The 13351-nt window shown below is 41.1% G+C and overlaps 3 protein-coding genes across 4 annotated transcripts in view; 1 reads left to right on the top strand and 2 right to left on the bottom strand.

The window, feature by feature from the left end:
* Nucleotides 1-4226, bottom strand: part of macrod2 (mono-ADP ribosylhydrolase 2) — a 570945-nt gene extending 566719 nt beyond the window's left edge. For both annotated transcript variants that reach the window (XM_058379542.1, XM_058379550.1), the window contains exon 1: nt 4033-4226. In XM_058379542.1, the coding sequence (XP_058235525.1) occupies nt 4033-4069 (37 nt within the window). In that variant the 5' untranslated portion in view covers nt 4070-4226. The remainder of the gene's footprint in view (nt 1-4032) is intronic.
* Nucleotides 4227-5493: 1267 nt separating this feature from the next.
* Nucleotides 5494-10400, top strand: ephx5 (epoxide hydrolase 5). Its single transcript, XM_058386400.1, has 10 exons — nt 5494-5528; nt 5746-5839; nt 6651-6861; nt 6973-7153; nt 7299-7508; nt 7766-7895; nt 8261-8475; nt 8610-8718; nt 9559-9684; nt 9778-10400. Exons 2-10 carry the CDS (start codon nt 5784-5786, stop codon nt 9986-9988), a joined length of 1449 nt encoding a protein of 482 aa, XP_058242383.1. The 5' UTR covers nt 5494-5528; nt 5746-5783; the 3' UTR covers nt 9989-10400.
* A 212-nt stretch (nt 10401-10612) lies between these two features.
* mad2l1bp (MAD2L1 binding protein) lies at nt 10613-13208 on the bottom strand. The gene is made up of 3 exons (XM_058386401.1): nt 12488-13208; nt 11945-12222; nt 10613-11198 (listed from the first exon to the last, which is right to left on the bottom strand). Exons 1-3 carry the CDS (start codon nt 12783-12785, stop codon nt 10668-10670), a joined length of 1107 nt encoding a protein of 368 aa, XP_058242384.1. The 5' UTR covers nt 12786-13208; the 3' UTR covers nt 10613-10667.
* Between the last annotated feature and the right edge of the window lie 143 nt (nt 13209-13351).

Raw genomic sequence — 13351 nt, 5'->3', positions numbered from 1 at the left:
CCTGCACCTGTACATGTTCAGAAACAACATTGCTTAGGTTTCTGCACTCTTCTATTCAGATCACAGGTTTCTGATACGGTTTGAAGCCGAAGACTATTATGTTCCTATTAGGGTTCTGCTGCCAGATTATTTGAGGTCATTACCGTGTTTTTTAAAGCTTGTAATAATGAAGCCGACATCATTGGCTGATTTTGACCTTTGATTTCGGCCGAGTGCAATAATCAGACGTACTGTGTAAGAGCAGCGCACTGAAAGAGTGGCAAAAAATAAACCAGAGGGCCAGTAATACAAGAGCACTGTTCTCTTAAAGAGTGCCAATAATCCTGGAGTTGTCTATGTGTCCTTCCCACTCATGGTCTGTTTATAAATCCCAAATCTAAAATTGTACTCAAACACAAAAATGGTAGGAGATAATATCATATAAATAGCTGACTGAAGGGCAGAGGGGAAGAAAAACATCTGCAATATCTTCGTCTATCAGTGAAGGTATGTCGAGTATGTAAGACTGGCTTTTTCACAGGTTCTGACAAATATAAAGCATGTCCAGGATTTCACTCTAATCAAAGCCCTGACATCAAGACACTGAATATCAGATAAAGATTCATAGATATTCATGTAGATTATGTGAAATTGTGTAATTGCATACCCAATGCCCAAACAGTCACAAATGCACAGCTTCCTCCTAAAAAGAAGAATGGTTATTTGGAAAAGAACCTGTTAAGCATGTTGACTCCCCTCTAAAAAAAACCTCTGTAAGAAACTATTACTATACACTGATCAGGCATAACATTATGAGCACTGACAGGTGAAGTGAATAACTCTGATGGTCTCCTCATCATGGCACCTGTTAGTGGGTGGGATATATTAGACAGCAAGTGAACATTTTGTCCTCAAAGTTGATGTGTTAGAAGCAGGAAAAATGGGCAAGCGTAAGGATTTGAGCGAGTTTGACGAAGGGCAAAATTGTGACGGCTAGACGACTGGATCAGAGCATCTCCAAAACTGCAGCAGCTCTTGTGGGGTGTTCACGGTCTGCAGTGGTCAGTATCTATCAAAAGTGGTCCAAGGAAGGAACAGTGGTGAACCAGAGACAGGGTCATGAGCGGCCAATTCTCAATGATGTACGTTGAGAGAGAAGGCTGACCCGTCTGGTCCAATCCAACAGACAAGCTACTGTTGCTCAAACTGCTGAAGAATTTAATGCTGGTTCTGATAGAAAGGTGTCAGAACACACAGTGCATGATGCATCAGGGCTGTTTTGGCAGCAAACACAATATCAGGCAGGTGGTCATAATGTCATGCCTGATTTGTGTATATACATGACAACAAGGACTCTACAAAGAACCACGCCAATAAAAAAATCTGGCTTCCTCTGCCAAGAGCATTATTGGATCTTTCAGCAGGACAACAAAACAAAAGACACCGAAATACACACAAGCATCTGACATCTGCTCATGCCAGTCCACTGATTTTTACACCTTCCTGAAAATTCGTGAGATGAGATAAAAGACGTGAGTCTACGAGACAGGAGCCTGGATGATCTCCTTCATATTCTTCATTCAGTCTCATATTCTCCATCTCCATCAAGCATGATAAGGGAAGATTCAGTGCCATTGTGCTGGCAAGAGAAAGAGTACTAAATAAATGCGACACTATTTTTAACCAGATTTATTTACATCAGTTAAACAGTACATCAATAACATGTACATTTTATTCCAAAATCTTTATTCCTCACTGCCAATAATTCTGAATTGTAGATATATTCTAATATTAAAAAAAACAACAACAAGAGGAGAGCAGCAGCGAGCTGAGAAAATGACTCCACAGAACAAACAGCAATTTTGGCTTCATCATCCCTGCATTGAAAAGTGTTGTATAAACAGGACAGAACTGGCCTAAATGCATTTAAAACAGTTGCAGCTGCACAGTGACAGAGCTATTAACATGTCTAGTTGGATATTAAATATCACCAAAGTGACAGAATAACAACTTGTTATTCGGGCGATATTTCACACAGGAAAATCCGCATTTTCACTGTAACGATTTGGAAAGGATTTCTATTTAGGTGAAAGCCGAAAATATCAGCCACCAATAAGAGTCAAGAAAGGAACCAAATTCCAAACATTAGTGGATTGTTTTCCATTAAATTCACAGCGTTCAATTTAACACATTAAGACATCACCCACACATCCATCATCTCTCAGTTTTGTGGAGTCGATTATTTACCTTCAACACCACGTTCTTTCATTGCCAATGATCACACATTTTTATTAGAACAACATGTCCTGAGTGAAACAGATCGTCAAAGACTGCCCACAAAACTGCCCGTGCTCTCAGGGTGAGAGGGACGGTATGCTCAGTCCCTCCTGTCAATCACAGCAACACCAGCCAATCATGGGCATCTGTGAGCTAATGTATTTGGAAGAGGACCGACAGCGTTTTCCTGAGAGTGTCACGCTGGCTTGTTTCAACGGTTTCGACAAGATGCAGTCGGCTAACCTTCACCCTTGCATACTAGTACGATTGGATGGATGTGATCGGACCGAGAGTGAACTAGCTAGCTACTGCTATTTACATTTACGGCATTTCAGACACCCTTATCCAGAGCAACTTACAATTTATCTCATTTTATACAACTGAGCAACTGAGGGTTAAGGGCCTTGCTCAGGGGCCCAGCAGTGGCAGCTTGATGGACGTTGGATTCAAACTCACAATCTTCTGATGAGTAGTCCAACACCTTAACCACTAAGGTCCCAAATCCCTACAGCATTTATGTTATAGCAGCTCTAATCAGCTGTTCCCTTACCAGCCATATTAACTCCCAGTTTAAAAAGCAAACAAAGCACAGCTTTTCATACACCATATTGCCAAAGGTTTTGGGACACCCCTCCAAATCATTGAATTCAGGTGTTGTGTTTCAGGGGTTGGGCTTGGCCTGTTAGTTCCAGTCAAAGGAACTCTTAATGCTTCAACATACCAAGCCATTTTGGACAATTTCATGCTCCCACCTTTGTGGGAACAGTTTGGGGATGACCCCTTCCTGTTCCAACATGACTGAAAGGTCCATAAAGACATGGATGAAATGGTATGCTGAATCATTAAGAGTTCCTTTCACTAGAACTGAGTGGCCAAGTCCAACCCCTGAAACACAACCTTAATGATTTGGAGGGGTGCCCCAAAACTTTCGGCAATGTAGTGTATTACCGAGAAACCACAGCGTCTCAGCGTTAAGGACATTCCTGTGTCTTAAAACATAAAGTTACATCTACACCATTTAATCTCTGACACTGGAGACTCCTTCAATAAACGTCAAACCTCCGCTTGCACACGTTTTAAATAAATATCCGTTCACGTCGATCTTCGACTCGTGTCCCTTTGCAAGATGCAAAGTCCGTATGTAAATGACAACGTATCAAAACAAGCGCATGAATAGAAACCTAGCAGCAGGATGAAGGGTGACTGATGCAGCAGCACTTTAGTAACAAATGAACCTCCTCATCTGTGCTCAAAGGGAAAGCTCCAGAGCTTCAATGTCGGTGCTGCCTCTCAGGTGCGTTAGGAGCAATGGAGACAGGATTGTGCAAAGACGATCAGGTGTTCATTGTCTTCACATCACTGTGCACGTTCATCTTTTCTGCTTAACACAAAATAAAGTTTGCAAGCATGAGCAGTATACAACAACAACCACAACAACAACACTTCTCTAAAAACATACATGTGCATCGACCATGCATGACTTCACCAGGAGAAGCAGTGTAGTTAAGAGAGTGCACGAGGAACCCAAACAAACAGAGGGACATGAAATGTCAGCGTCCACCTGTCCATTTAATGAGCTAGCAGCTGTCCGCCTTCTCCTAAGAAGGTGTCAGCAACCTTGCATGGCCCGAATAGTGAATTCCTGAGACAGGTATGTCAGGTTGGAAACGAAACTGCCTAGCCAAGCTGTGCTCGCGCTCGCGCTCGTGCCCGTGCTCTCAGGTGCAGCAACGCGTTAGCTAGCCTGAAGTGTGTGGAAGCCAGAAAGACGCTCACCTTTCTCCGCTCTCCACTCCTTTTTCTTTTTGCTCATGGTGCCGTGCTGCAGGGGCTTCTGGTTAAAAGGTTTGGAGTGAGGCAACCCCAGGCTCACAGCGAGAGTGCTCGGAAACGCAAGAGAAAGTGAAAGCGCTCCTGAGCGAGATGCCTCCTCACTGGAGAAGCTGTCAAAAAATATAGTGGAGCCTGTGTGCGCGCACGCAACCTGCCTTGACTGTGCCGTGTGTAGCGTGCGTCGCGTGCCTGCCCTGATTGGCTACGCTCGGTCGGGAAGTGATATCCTGATTGGACAGTTCGGTTGCGTCTCCGCTCACTGTTATGGACGGGGGTTAGGTTGCAGCTACGGGAGCGTCGTGCTGTGGTAGGCTAGCAACCGCGTACTCTACGCACTACCTAGGGTAGGAAGAACGCGCTACTGCACCCTACCTAGTGCACTATATGTGCGATTAGGACGCGGACATGGGAATCTTAATGTTAAGTGCAAAAACCAAGGAGTCTAGGGATCCATTCAAAAGTAAAACAACCAACCAATACTACTACTACTAATAATAATACTACTACTAATAATAATAAAAAAACATGATGATGATGATGATGGCAATATCATATTAATAGATGATGTTGATGACATCAGTATTTTTTAATTGTTGTTGTTATTGTTGATGGTGATGATGGTGATGATGATGATGATGATGATATGTGTAGCTACTATTTGTCTTAAATAATAATAATAGCTACAAAAACCCCTTCAAAACGGGATCATGGCCACTGTAACGTGCTTCAGAAACCACTGGAGGTCCTCGGTGGTCTTAGATAAAAGTTCACCAGCCATTCTGGACTACATTTGTTATGATCTTCATGGGAAAGTTGAAATATTTATGAATTCAAGCCAAGTAACTTCAAATAAGATGGAGTTGGCCCACCATTTGCAGCTATAACAGCTTCAACTCTTCTGGGAAGGCTTTCCACAAAGATTAGGAGTGTGTTTATGAGAATTTTTGACCATTCCTCTCGAAGTGCATTTGTAAGTTCAGGCACTGATGCTGGAATAGGTCTGGCTCATAGTCTCCACTTTAATTCATCCCAGAGGTGTTCTATGGGGTTGAGGTCAGGACTCTGTGCAGGTCAGTCAAGTTCCTCCACACCAAAATCGCTCATCCATGTCTTTATGGACCTTGCTTTGTGCACTGGTGTGCACAGTCATGTTGGAACAGGAAGGGGTTCATCCCTAAACTGTTCCCACAAAGTTGTGAGCATGAAATTGTCCAAAATGTCTTGGTATGCTGAAGCATTAAGAGTTCCTTTCACTGGAACTAAGGGGCCAAGCCCAACCCCTGAAAAACAACACCCGAATTCAATGATTTGGAGGGGTGTCCAAAACTTTTGCCAATATTGTGTATTTTGGATGTTGGGAATAGTGAATCAAATGAATTGACTCTTTTTTGACTCTTCGATTCAGTTATTGGAAAAGAATAAAGAATCGAATCGCTTAAGTGAGTCGTAATGCCTAACGTTAGTAAATAAATTGTTGTCATGTACAAATCCTTCTCCTTTTGTTAACTTTGAATTGCATTCCTGGCGCTAGGAGGAATTGTGTTTTTGTGTAAGAATTGTGAAGAATTCAAGAGTTATTATATAACACACAGCGACGAGGACTTTGTACCCTTATCAAATCCTGTTGTAACTCCTCCCTCACATTTTCGTTCACAGGCGACAAGACAAGGAGGATTTCTCTCTAATACACACGTATGACAACAGCAGAGGTGGCTGAGAGGAAAATGATGCAGGTTATCGAAAACATTCAGTAAGTAGGTCACATCTTGATAAGATTTGATCAAGATTAAGACAAGTTTGCTAAGCGCTCGACGGTGAACTCTGAACGCGGGTATATTCTGGGTTTTACGGTAATCAGATGTCGGGCGGCATCGTAACACTGCATTTGCTTTACAAGGAGACACTAGAAATGTTTACATACACGCTCTTTTATTAATTACTGTACTTGTATGCTTCGTTTTGCATGTTCGTTGAACAGCAATGTTTTTAATATAACTATAACTAAATTTAAATATAAATTTAAAAAGAATTCTCAAAACCGTGGGGGTTACCGTAAAATCCCGTATATACACACAGCACAACGCTATAAGTGAATTACCCATGCCCGTTACATTCCCTCGCACTATTTATCATTATTATTCCTCTCGTCTTGCTGATTTTCTTTTTAATTTACATAAATGCATTTCTAATCCTTCTTAAAGTTTTATAGTATTTGCAACTTGCTATTTAAATTAGTACATTCAGTATCTTAGTAGCTTAGCTTGAGTCTTAGCCTACTTTTTCACTTTTTATAATTTTGTGCTAAGTAAGTTCTTTCACACCTAAATACCTAGATATATATATATATATATATATATATATATATATATATATATATATATATATATATATTTATTTTATTGTCCATTTGCCTCTTTTCCCCACTGAAATGTCCAAAAATAACTAAAACAATAATAGAAATAGCAAGTGGTTCCTTTTTATAAAGCTGGGAACTCTAGCATGTTCCCATTATACATAAAGGTAATACTGAAGCACTTCTTCTGGACTGTGGTCTTTTGTAGACAGGCAATCTCCAGCCTTGACCATAAGAAACGATACATCCTGGCCCTCTCTTCTGCTGGAATTGGTGGTCTTTTATTCTACCTAGCTTGGAGGAAAAAGTCAAAGAGGATCCCAGTTGGAGATGGATGGTGGAGGGTCGGAGAAAAGTCCCTAACCGAGGACAGAACTATACGGCCATTTGTTGTAGAGTCCTCCAAAGAAATGATAGAGGTACAGGTTGATGCTGAATTTAAATAATTTCACTACTATATACAGCGTGATTTCTCTACACCTGTGCATACCTATTCATTCCACCTCAGATTAATCATGATCATTTTTCAGGATCTTTACCAACGCATTGACCAGACACGATACACAGATTGTTTGCAAGACTGCAGATTTCAATATGGCTTCAACTCCAACTATCTCAGAAAAGTTGCTTCATACTGGAGACACGAGTTTAACTGGGATAGACAGGTTAAGATACTCAACAAGTACCCACACTTCAAAACTAACATCGAGGGTGAGCTCACATGTACACCGTCACTGATTTTGTTCTGCTATGGATAGAAATTGTTGATCAGAAACGGTGTTTGGGAAAGTATTATGTAGATAAATAATATTTGCTAAAAGGTTCTTGACAAAATACTCCACATTTATCATTAAAGGTATAGATGTGCATTTCATTCACGTGAAGCCCGTCCAGCATGTTGGACAGAAAGTTATTCGTCTCATGATGGTGCACGGCTGGCCCGGTTCCTTCTATGAGTTCTACAGGATCTTGCCCATGCTCACAGAAACCAATGGCGACGTTGTCTTTGAGGTCATCTGCCCCTCTATCCCAGGCTACGGGTTCTCTGAAGCCCCACATGTTCAGGGTAAAACACAAACACTTCTTACAAATGAAAACTATTCTTTTTCTCTGTATTTTTTCATCCTTATCTACTTTAAAGTTACCTGAAATGTTTAAAGAAAGATAGAAGCCCCTGAAGAATGTATCTGTGGAGAGCATTAAAGAAACTTGGTCTAACAAGATCGCTTGGTCCAACAAGCAAGAAAATAAACAGGAACATGTATATATTTTTTCATTAAAGAAAATCCTGAATCTATGAATCTATCATTTTCAATACTGCAGGATTTAATTCCATGGATGCTGCCCGTGTTTTCCACAAGCTGATGGAGAGACTGGAGTTCAGTGAGTATTACGTACATGGAGGTGACTGGGGAGCATTAATCACCAGCAACATGGCCCAGATGAAACCTGAGTAAGACACTGCACACGCACACACATACACCTTAGCTCATACACTGTAGTCACAAGGAAGGATTTTCTTTTAATCAATACCTAAAATGTAAAGCAAAGGACATATGGGAATTCGTGGATCAGCCTTCTAAAAGATTTTATCTCCTTAAATCCTGACTAGAAATCCATTACTTACTCTGGACTGTGTTGTTTAAATTATTTTACTTATTTTATTCATTTCACGATTGCCTTTACTTTGTTCTCATGCATAAATACATTAATTAATCATGCTGTATAAATAGATTTTTTTTTTTTCACATTTTATTTGTCTCCATTACAGCTGTTTCATGACTAAAATTTTTAAATGCTGTTTTTGTCCCACAAAAGGTGCGTTAAGGGTTTGCATCTTAGCATGATTTTTGCTAGAGCAGGAGGCACTATGACCATCCTGTCTCTCATCATCGGCCGTTACCTGCCCTTCCTGGTCGGCTTCACCAGAGAAGATGTGCGTCGTATCTATCCTTACATGGAAAAGAACGTGTATGAAATCCTGAGAGAGTCTGGTTACATGCACATCCAAGCTACCAAACCTGATACTGCAGGTATCCTACTGTGACTTGTATGATGGTTAAATCTACGAAAAAACAAGTTGTCACTTAAAATGTGCAAATGAAGGTTAAAGCGGAGGATTTTGCTTTTAAAGACTAATTTTTGTGGGATTTGTCTCCTCTGACAGGTTGTGCATTGAATGATTCTCCAGTTGGCTTGGCTGCATATATCTTGGAGAAGTTCAGCACCTGGACCGATTTTAAGAACAGGGACCTTGAGGATGGAGGATTAGAGAAGTAAAGAATGATTTCATATTTAATTATTTTTATAATGAATTTTCACATTGAACACACTGACAAAACCGCTTCAGAATTGAGAATAACTGCACCACTGAAAATGCTTTACCCCATGAAAACCTGGTGATTTTAGACTTGCTTTGAAAACAGGTCGTGTTTTGGCAGTGTGTTTTGATTAGTCTTTACTCTGACCGCATTTAAGCATATTCCATTTCAAAGCTATATTTATCTTTAAAAGAAAAACCTTTTTCCTTTGGATTTTTTTTAGACATTTATTATTAAATTTGTTGCCATTTACTGGTCCATCTTTTAAACCAGTTTCCCACGGTACACAGGCCTACCACTCAAGGCCACTCCAAGAATGTAGTAATGAACCACTTTGTAACCATTCGCTGGTCAGCATGAACGCTTCATGTGTCTTTGTAAGCATTAGATATGCGAGAAGGTATGTGAGGAGGAAAGACTGAGCCACTTCTGAACAGCATCTCATTGTTAAATGAGACAACGCTCCACATTTTTGTTAAATGTGTCAATGTCAATAAATTCTACTTACAATCTTCAAGCTCAACATAAATATGTAAAGACAATTTTTGTGTGAAAATGACATGTACATGACATACACAGGGTGTACCAGCCAATAATGTTTAATGTACCTTTTTTGGACTCGAACTGTTGTGGGAATGAAAGAAAAAGACACTTGTAATAAGGCATGTTGAGTCTCAGGAATATTAAAGGTGACCATAATTTATATTAATGCTAGAAAATATTCTTATCTTTTTTTTTCGTCTTATCACTGTGATATCTAGTATAGCTTTGTGCTAAACCTTTGCCCTGCTACAGGAAATTCAGTCTGGATGATCTCCTCACCAACGTCATGATCTACTGGACCACAGGCTCCATCGTCCCATCAATGCGTTTCTACAAAGAGAACATCAGGAAAAACCACCATAAGAGAGTGGACAACGTGTAAGTTGTTATATAAAACAATTATAATGCAATGTGCATGCCTTCTTTTGTTGCTTTTCAATCTTTTAAAATCGGACTGCGATTCGTCCCCAGAACAAAGATTTACGTACCGACTGGACTGGCAGCATTTCCAAATGAGCTGATGCATTGTCCCTGGGTCTGGGCCAGCTCGAGGTTCACAGATATCCGCTCTTACACATACATGCCCAGAGGGGGGCACTTCGCAGCCTTCGAGGAACCAGAGCTGCTCTCTCAAGACATATTGCAATTTGTGAAGAAAGTCGAAGGCAAGAAGGCTAAATAATTCATGAATTCTATTCCCTTTGAGAATACTACATGCAGTGCTAAGGGGATAGGGGAAGGATATACCAATGGAAAACTTCACTAACACTACTTTATACACAGTATTTGATTTTCTCTACCCAGAAATAAGCTTTCAACAATCAACCTGCAAAACATGTTCATTGAGTCTCCTGTTTCGTTCATTCATTTAAGTGGAAAACTACTAATAAATTCAGATCTGCAACCTGAAAAAAACAAAAACATTATTCAGACTGTTTATTGTTTGTCATGAAACATTTTTTAATAGAATAGTTGCATGTTATTGTGGCAATGTATAAAATATAACTATGTGGTATAAAAGTAAAACTTCAGGTATTGGAATAATTTAGACTTATGTCGATCTCACGTTCATCTCCTGTTGATCACAAGTTGTGTTTCTCAGTGATTATAACAGACGTTGAAAATGTGTTCTGTCTTAAAGTTTCTCCATAATAAAATGTTACTGAAAATCTGAAAGAGAAGCACATCAACGTCGTTGATAGTAACTTCTTCCAAATCATCACACGTGAATTAATACATTTCATTAAAAATCAAATCCTGAATGAAACATAAAACTCGCCCAATTTTGAGGCTTTCATCAGGTGTAGTCCATCAGTCCCTGAAATTTCAGCACCATGCTTTTACCTGCCGTTAAGACAGTGTCATTTACAGAAACCCTTAATAGTCACAGGTGTCTGAAACCATATATAATCATCCCAGTCTCTAGCGTCCGCCTTCGCTTGGCCACTTCCCGAAGCGGCGCTGGCTAATGAGATGACCTGTCTCTTTCCTCTCTTCGGAACTCTGTAGTCGACTTTCGGCTTGAACCATTCGACGCCGCAGTCCCGATGGGCGAGCGCCATGATCGTGGTGCCCATGAGGCGCACCGGCTTAACATCAGAAAGCAAATCCGCTACGAAAAGGGTACGAAACAGCCGCCTCAAACACTGAGAAGTTCTCAAACTCCTGTCACTGCCTCCCTGCACCAAAGCCTCCATGTTGATCTCGTATAACTCTGTGGGAAGAATCCCAGAGCTTCCTAGGATGAAGAGCACACGGGGAACGTAACTGAGAGAGAAGAGCACCTCCAGGTGGCCCAGCACCTCGTCCAGGTCTCGTAGTGTCCTCTGGCAACGCTGCCACGTTGAGTCTCCTGATGGCCTGATGGATTTCCTAACTGCTCCTTCCTCCAGCTACGGACAGAGAGTAGCAGTCATGAGCTTTACTAATAAATATGACAGCAAATTTATAAATCAGAACTTGACACAATATAATAATTCTGCTCACGACTGTGAGTAGTATAAAAGTGGTTACCAAAGATGAGTGAATGAATGAAAAACAGCACAAAGCTGGACAATTTATTTGTTTCAGATTACTGTATATTCATATTCACCCTTTCTCTGATTTTGTGCCATAATGGGTTTAAAATCCTAAAAAAAAAAATATACTGTCTAACATCAGATCAAACACAAACCTGATCATCATATCATGTATGTTAGGGAAAATGTTACTGAGCACATCACCTAGATGTAAAAAATTAAAGATACTATTAGTAATAAAACATGCCTGGCTTGACCAGCTGACAGTCTTTATATTGTGGAAATCATGATCTTGTAAAGATGTTCACTGACTCTTTGTTTAATGATTCTCATAATTACATAATCCTCTAATACAAAACTGTTTCACTTATTCTGTGTGCCCTCACACACACACACTCTCTCACTCACAAGCTCGCTCTCTCGCACACACTAACACACTCACACACACACACTAACACAAATTCTCTCGCTCACATACACACAAGCTCGCTCTCACACACTGGCACTCTCACACACACAATCTCTCGTTCTCATACACATGCATACGCTCGCTCTCTTTCACACACACACACTCACTCACTCACAGACACACACTCTCTCTCTCTCTTTCACACACACACCTGTGTGGTTGCCAGCTGCTGCTTTTGGAAGAAGACCATCTGGTCATAGGTCATGGGCAGCTGTTGTCTCTGGTACAGGACACACTTGAGGAGCTCGCAGACGAATCTGCAACAGCCGTCCTGTGTCACACATCCTGGAAAAACCACGTCCACACGGCCTTCCTCTCTGGCTCTCCTCATGATTTCCTCATCATTGTCATCATCACACACAGGCTGCTGTACAGACACTTGTCTGGAGTCAGACTCCTGCTGGCCGCTCATGTGTCCAAGCTGTGAACCTTTCAAGTGTATTTAGTTTAGTTAAAGACACTGGGGTAAAACCATGTGTAGGAAAATGTGTAGGACAATTTCTACAACCTTTCAGATAAATACAGATAAATGAACACACAATAAAAAATGTTGATGTGTTATTAGCCTACTAAATTGTTTTGTTTTGTTTGTCTGGTCCACGTGACCCTGGACTAAACGAGCTAGACGCGCCTGGGCTAAGAGTAGCGCAGAAGATCTAGCTAGAGAAGTTCTCCCTTAAACCTCTAGACTTACTTTTGTCCTGCTGGCTTTCTGCGTCCTCTGTGCTATCTCTGTTTTCCTTCACGTCCTCTCCGTGTAGAGTCTCCTCGCTAATATTAGCTGCGGTTTGAGACGCGTCCTCATGTCCAGCAGCTGTAAAGGCAGCGGTGTTGACCGGGAGATTCGGACACAACCCGCCCGAGCTCTCCGTCTCTCCGTCTCTTCCTTCGGTCTGTCCATCAGCCTGGATTTCAACGCGACTATCGGGTTTTGTGACAACAGTCATAAATTTATTCAATTCTCCTTCTTTTCCGAGTCCCTCCTCACCCATTTCTCCAAGTGTTTGAATTGAATTTCCCCCCGCTGATGCATCATGGGAACGAGAAACCGGAAGTGCTTTTTGAACTGGCGTATATGTAGCCCCTATAGGCTTGTCGCTACTCGATCCATACAGGAAACACGGTTTGTACTGCGCATGTGCAGCTTGTTCTGCTAAAAGGACTACTAACCGTTAGCGTGTGTCGGTAACCTAGCAACGTACTAACGTAAACGGCCGTATAGACTGCTAACAACACTTTAATAACATTGTAATTAGTAGTAGTAGTAGTATTATAACAACAGCATTATAAATACCTGCCGTATAAATAAATCGTTTCGTCATACTTTAGACAAGAAGTAGACGTATCTCCGCACATGCGCAGTACAAGCCCTATGGACTGTGTCCCAAACACGGAGATCTGTGCTGCCGATATGTTGAGGGGCCTATATATACACACGTACGTCCGTTTACGTCAGTACGTTGCTAGGTTACCGATACATGCTAACGGTTAGTAGTCCTTTTAGCAGAACAAGCCGCACATGCGCAGTACAAACCGTGTTTCCTGTACGGATCGAGTA

The sequence above is a fragment of the Hemibagrus wyckioides genome, linkage group LG03 (assembly GCF_019097595.1).
Source record: "Hemibagrus wyckioides isolate EC202008001 linkage group LG03, SWU_Hwy_1.0, whole genome shotgun sequence".
In the NCBI taxonomy this organism is placed as follows: domain Eukaryota; kingdom Metazoa; phylum Chordata; class Actinopteri; order Siluriformes; family Bagridae; genus Hemibagrus; species Hemibagrus wyckioides.
Note: the sequence above shows the minus strand (reverse complement) of the source record. Positions and strands in the feature narration are given on the sequence as shown.

What these genes read in the sequence shown, in the direction of transcription:
- ephx5 (XM_058386400.1), top strand. Translation starts at nt 5,784, where the DNA reads ATGACAACAGCAGAGGTGGCTGAGAGGAAAATGATGCAGGTTATCGAA. An exon ending in TGAAGCCCCACATGTTCAGG is followed by an intron (nt 7,509 to 7,765) that starts GTAAAACACAAA and finishes TCAATACTGCAG; the next exon opens with GATTTAATTCCATGGATGCT. An exon ending in ATGGCCCAGATGAAACCTGA is followed by an intron (nt 7,896 to 8,260) that starts GTAAGACACTGC and finishes GTCCCACAAAAG; the next exon opens with GTGCGTTAAGGGTTTGCATC.
- mad2l1bp (XM_058386401.1), bottom strand. Translation starts at nt 12,785, where the DNA reads ATGGGTGAGGAGGGACTCGGAAAAGAAGGAGAATTGAATAAATTTATG. An exon ending in AGAAAGCCAGCAGGACAAAA is followed by an intron (nt 12,223 to 12,487) that starts GTAAGTCTAGAG and finishes TACACTTGAAAG; the next exon opens with GTTCACAGCTTGGACACATG. An exon ending in AGCAGCTGGCAACCACACAG is followed by an intron (nt 11,199 to 11,944) that starts GTGTGTGTGTGA and finishes CTCTGTCCGTAG; the next exon opens with CTGGAGGAAGGAGCAGTTAG.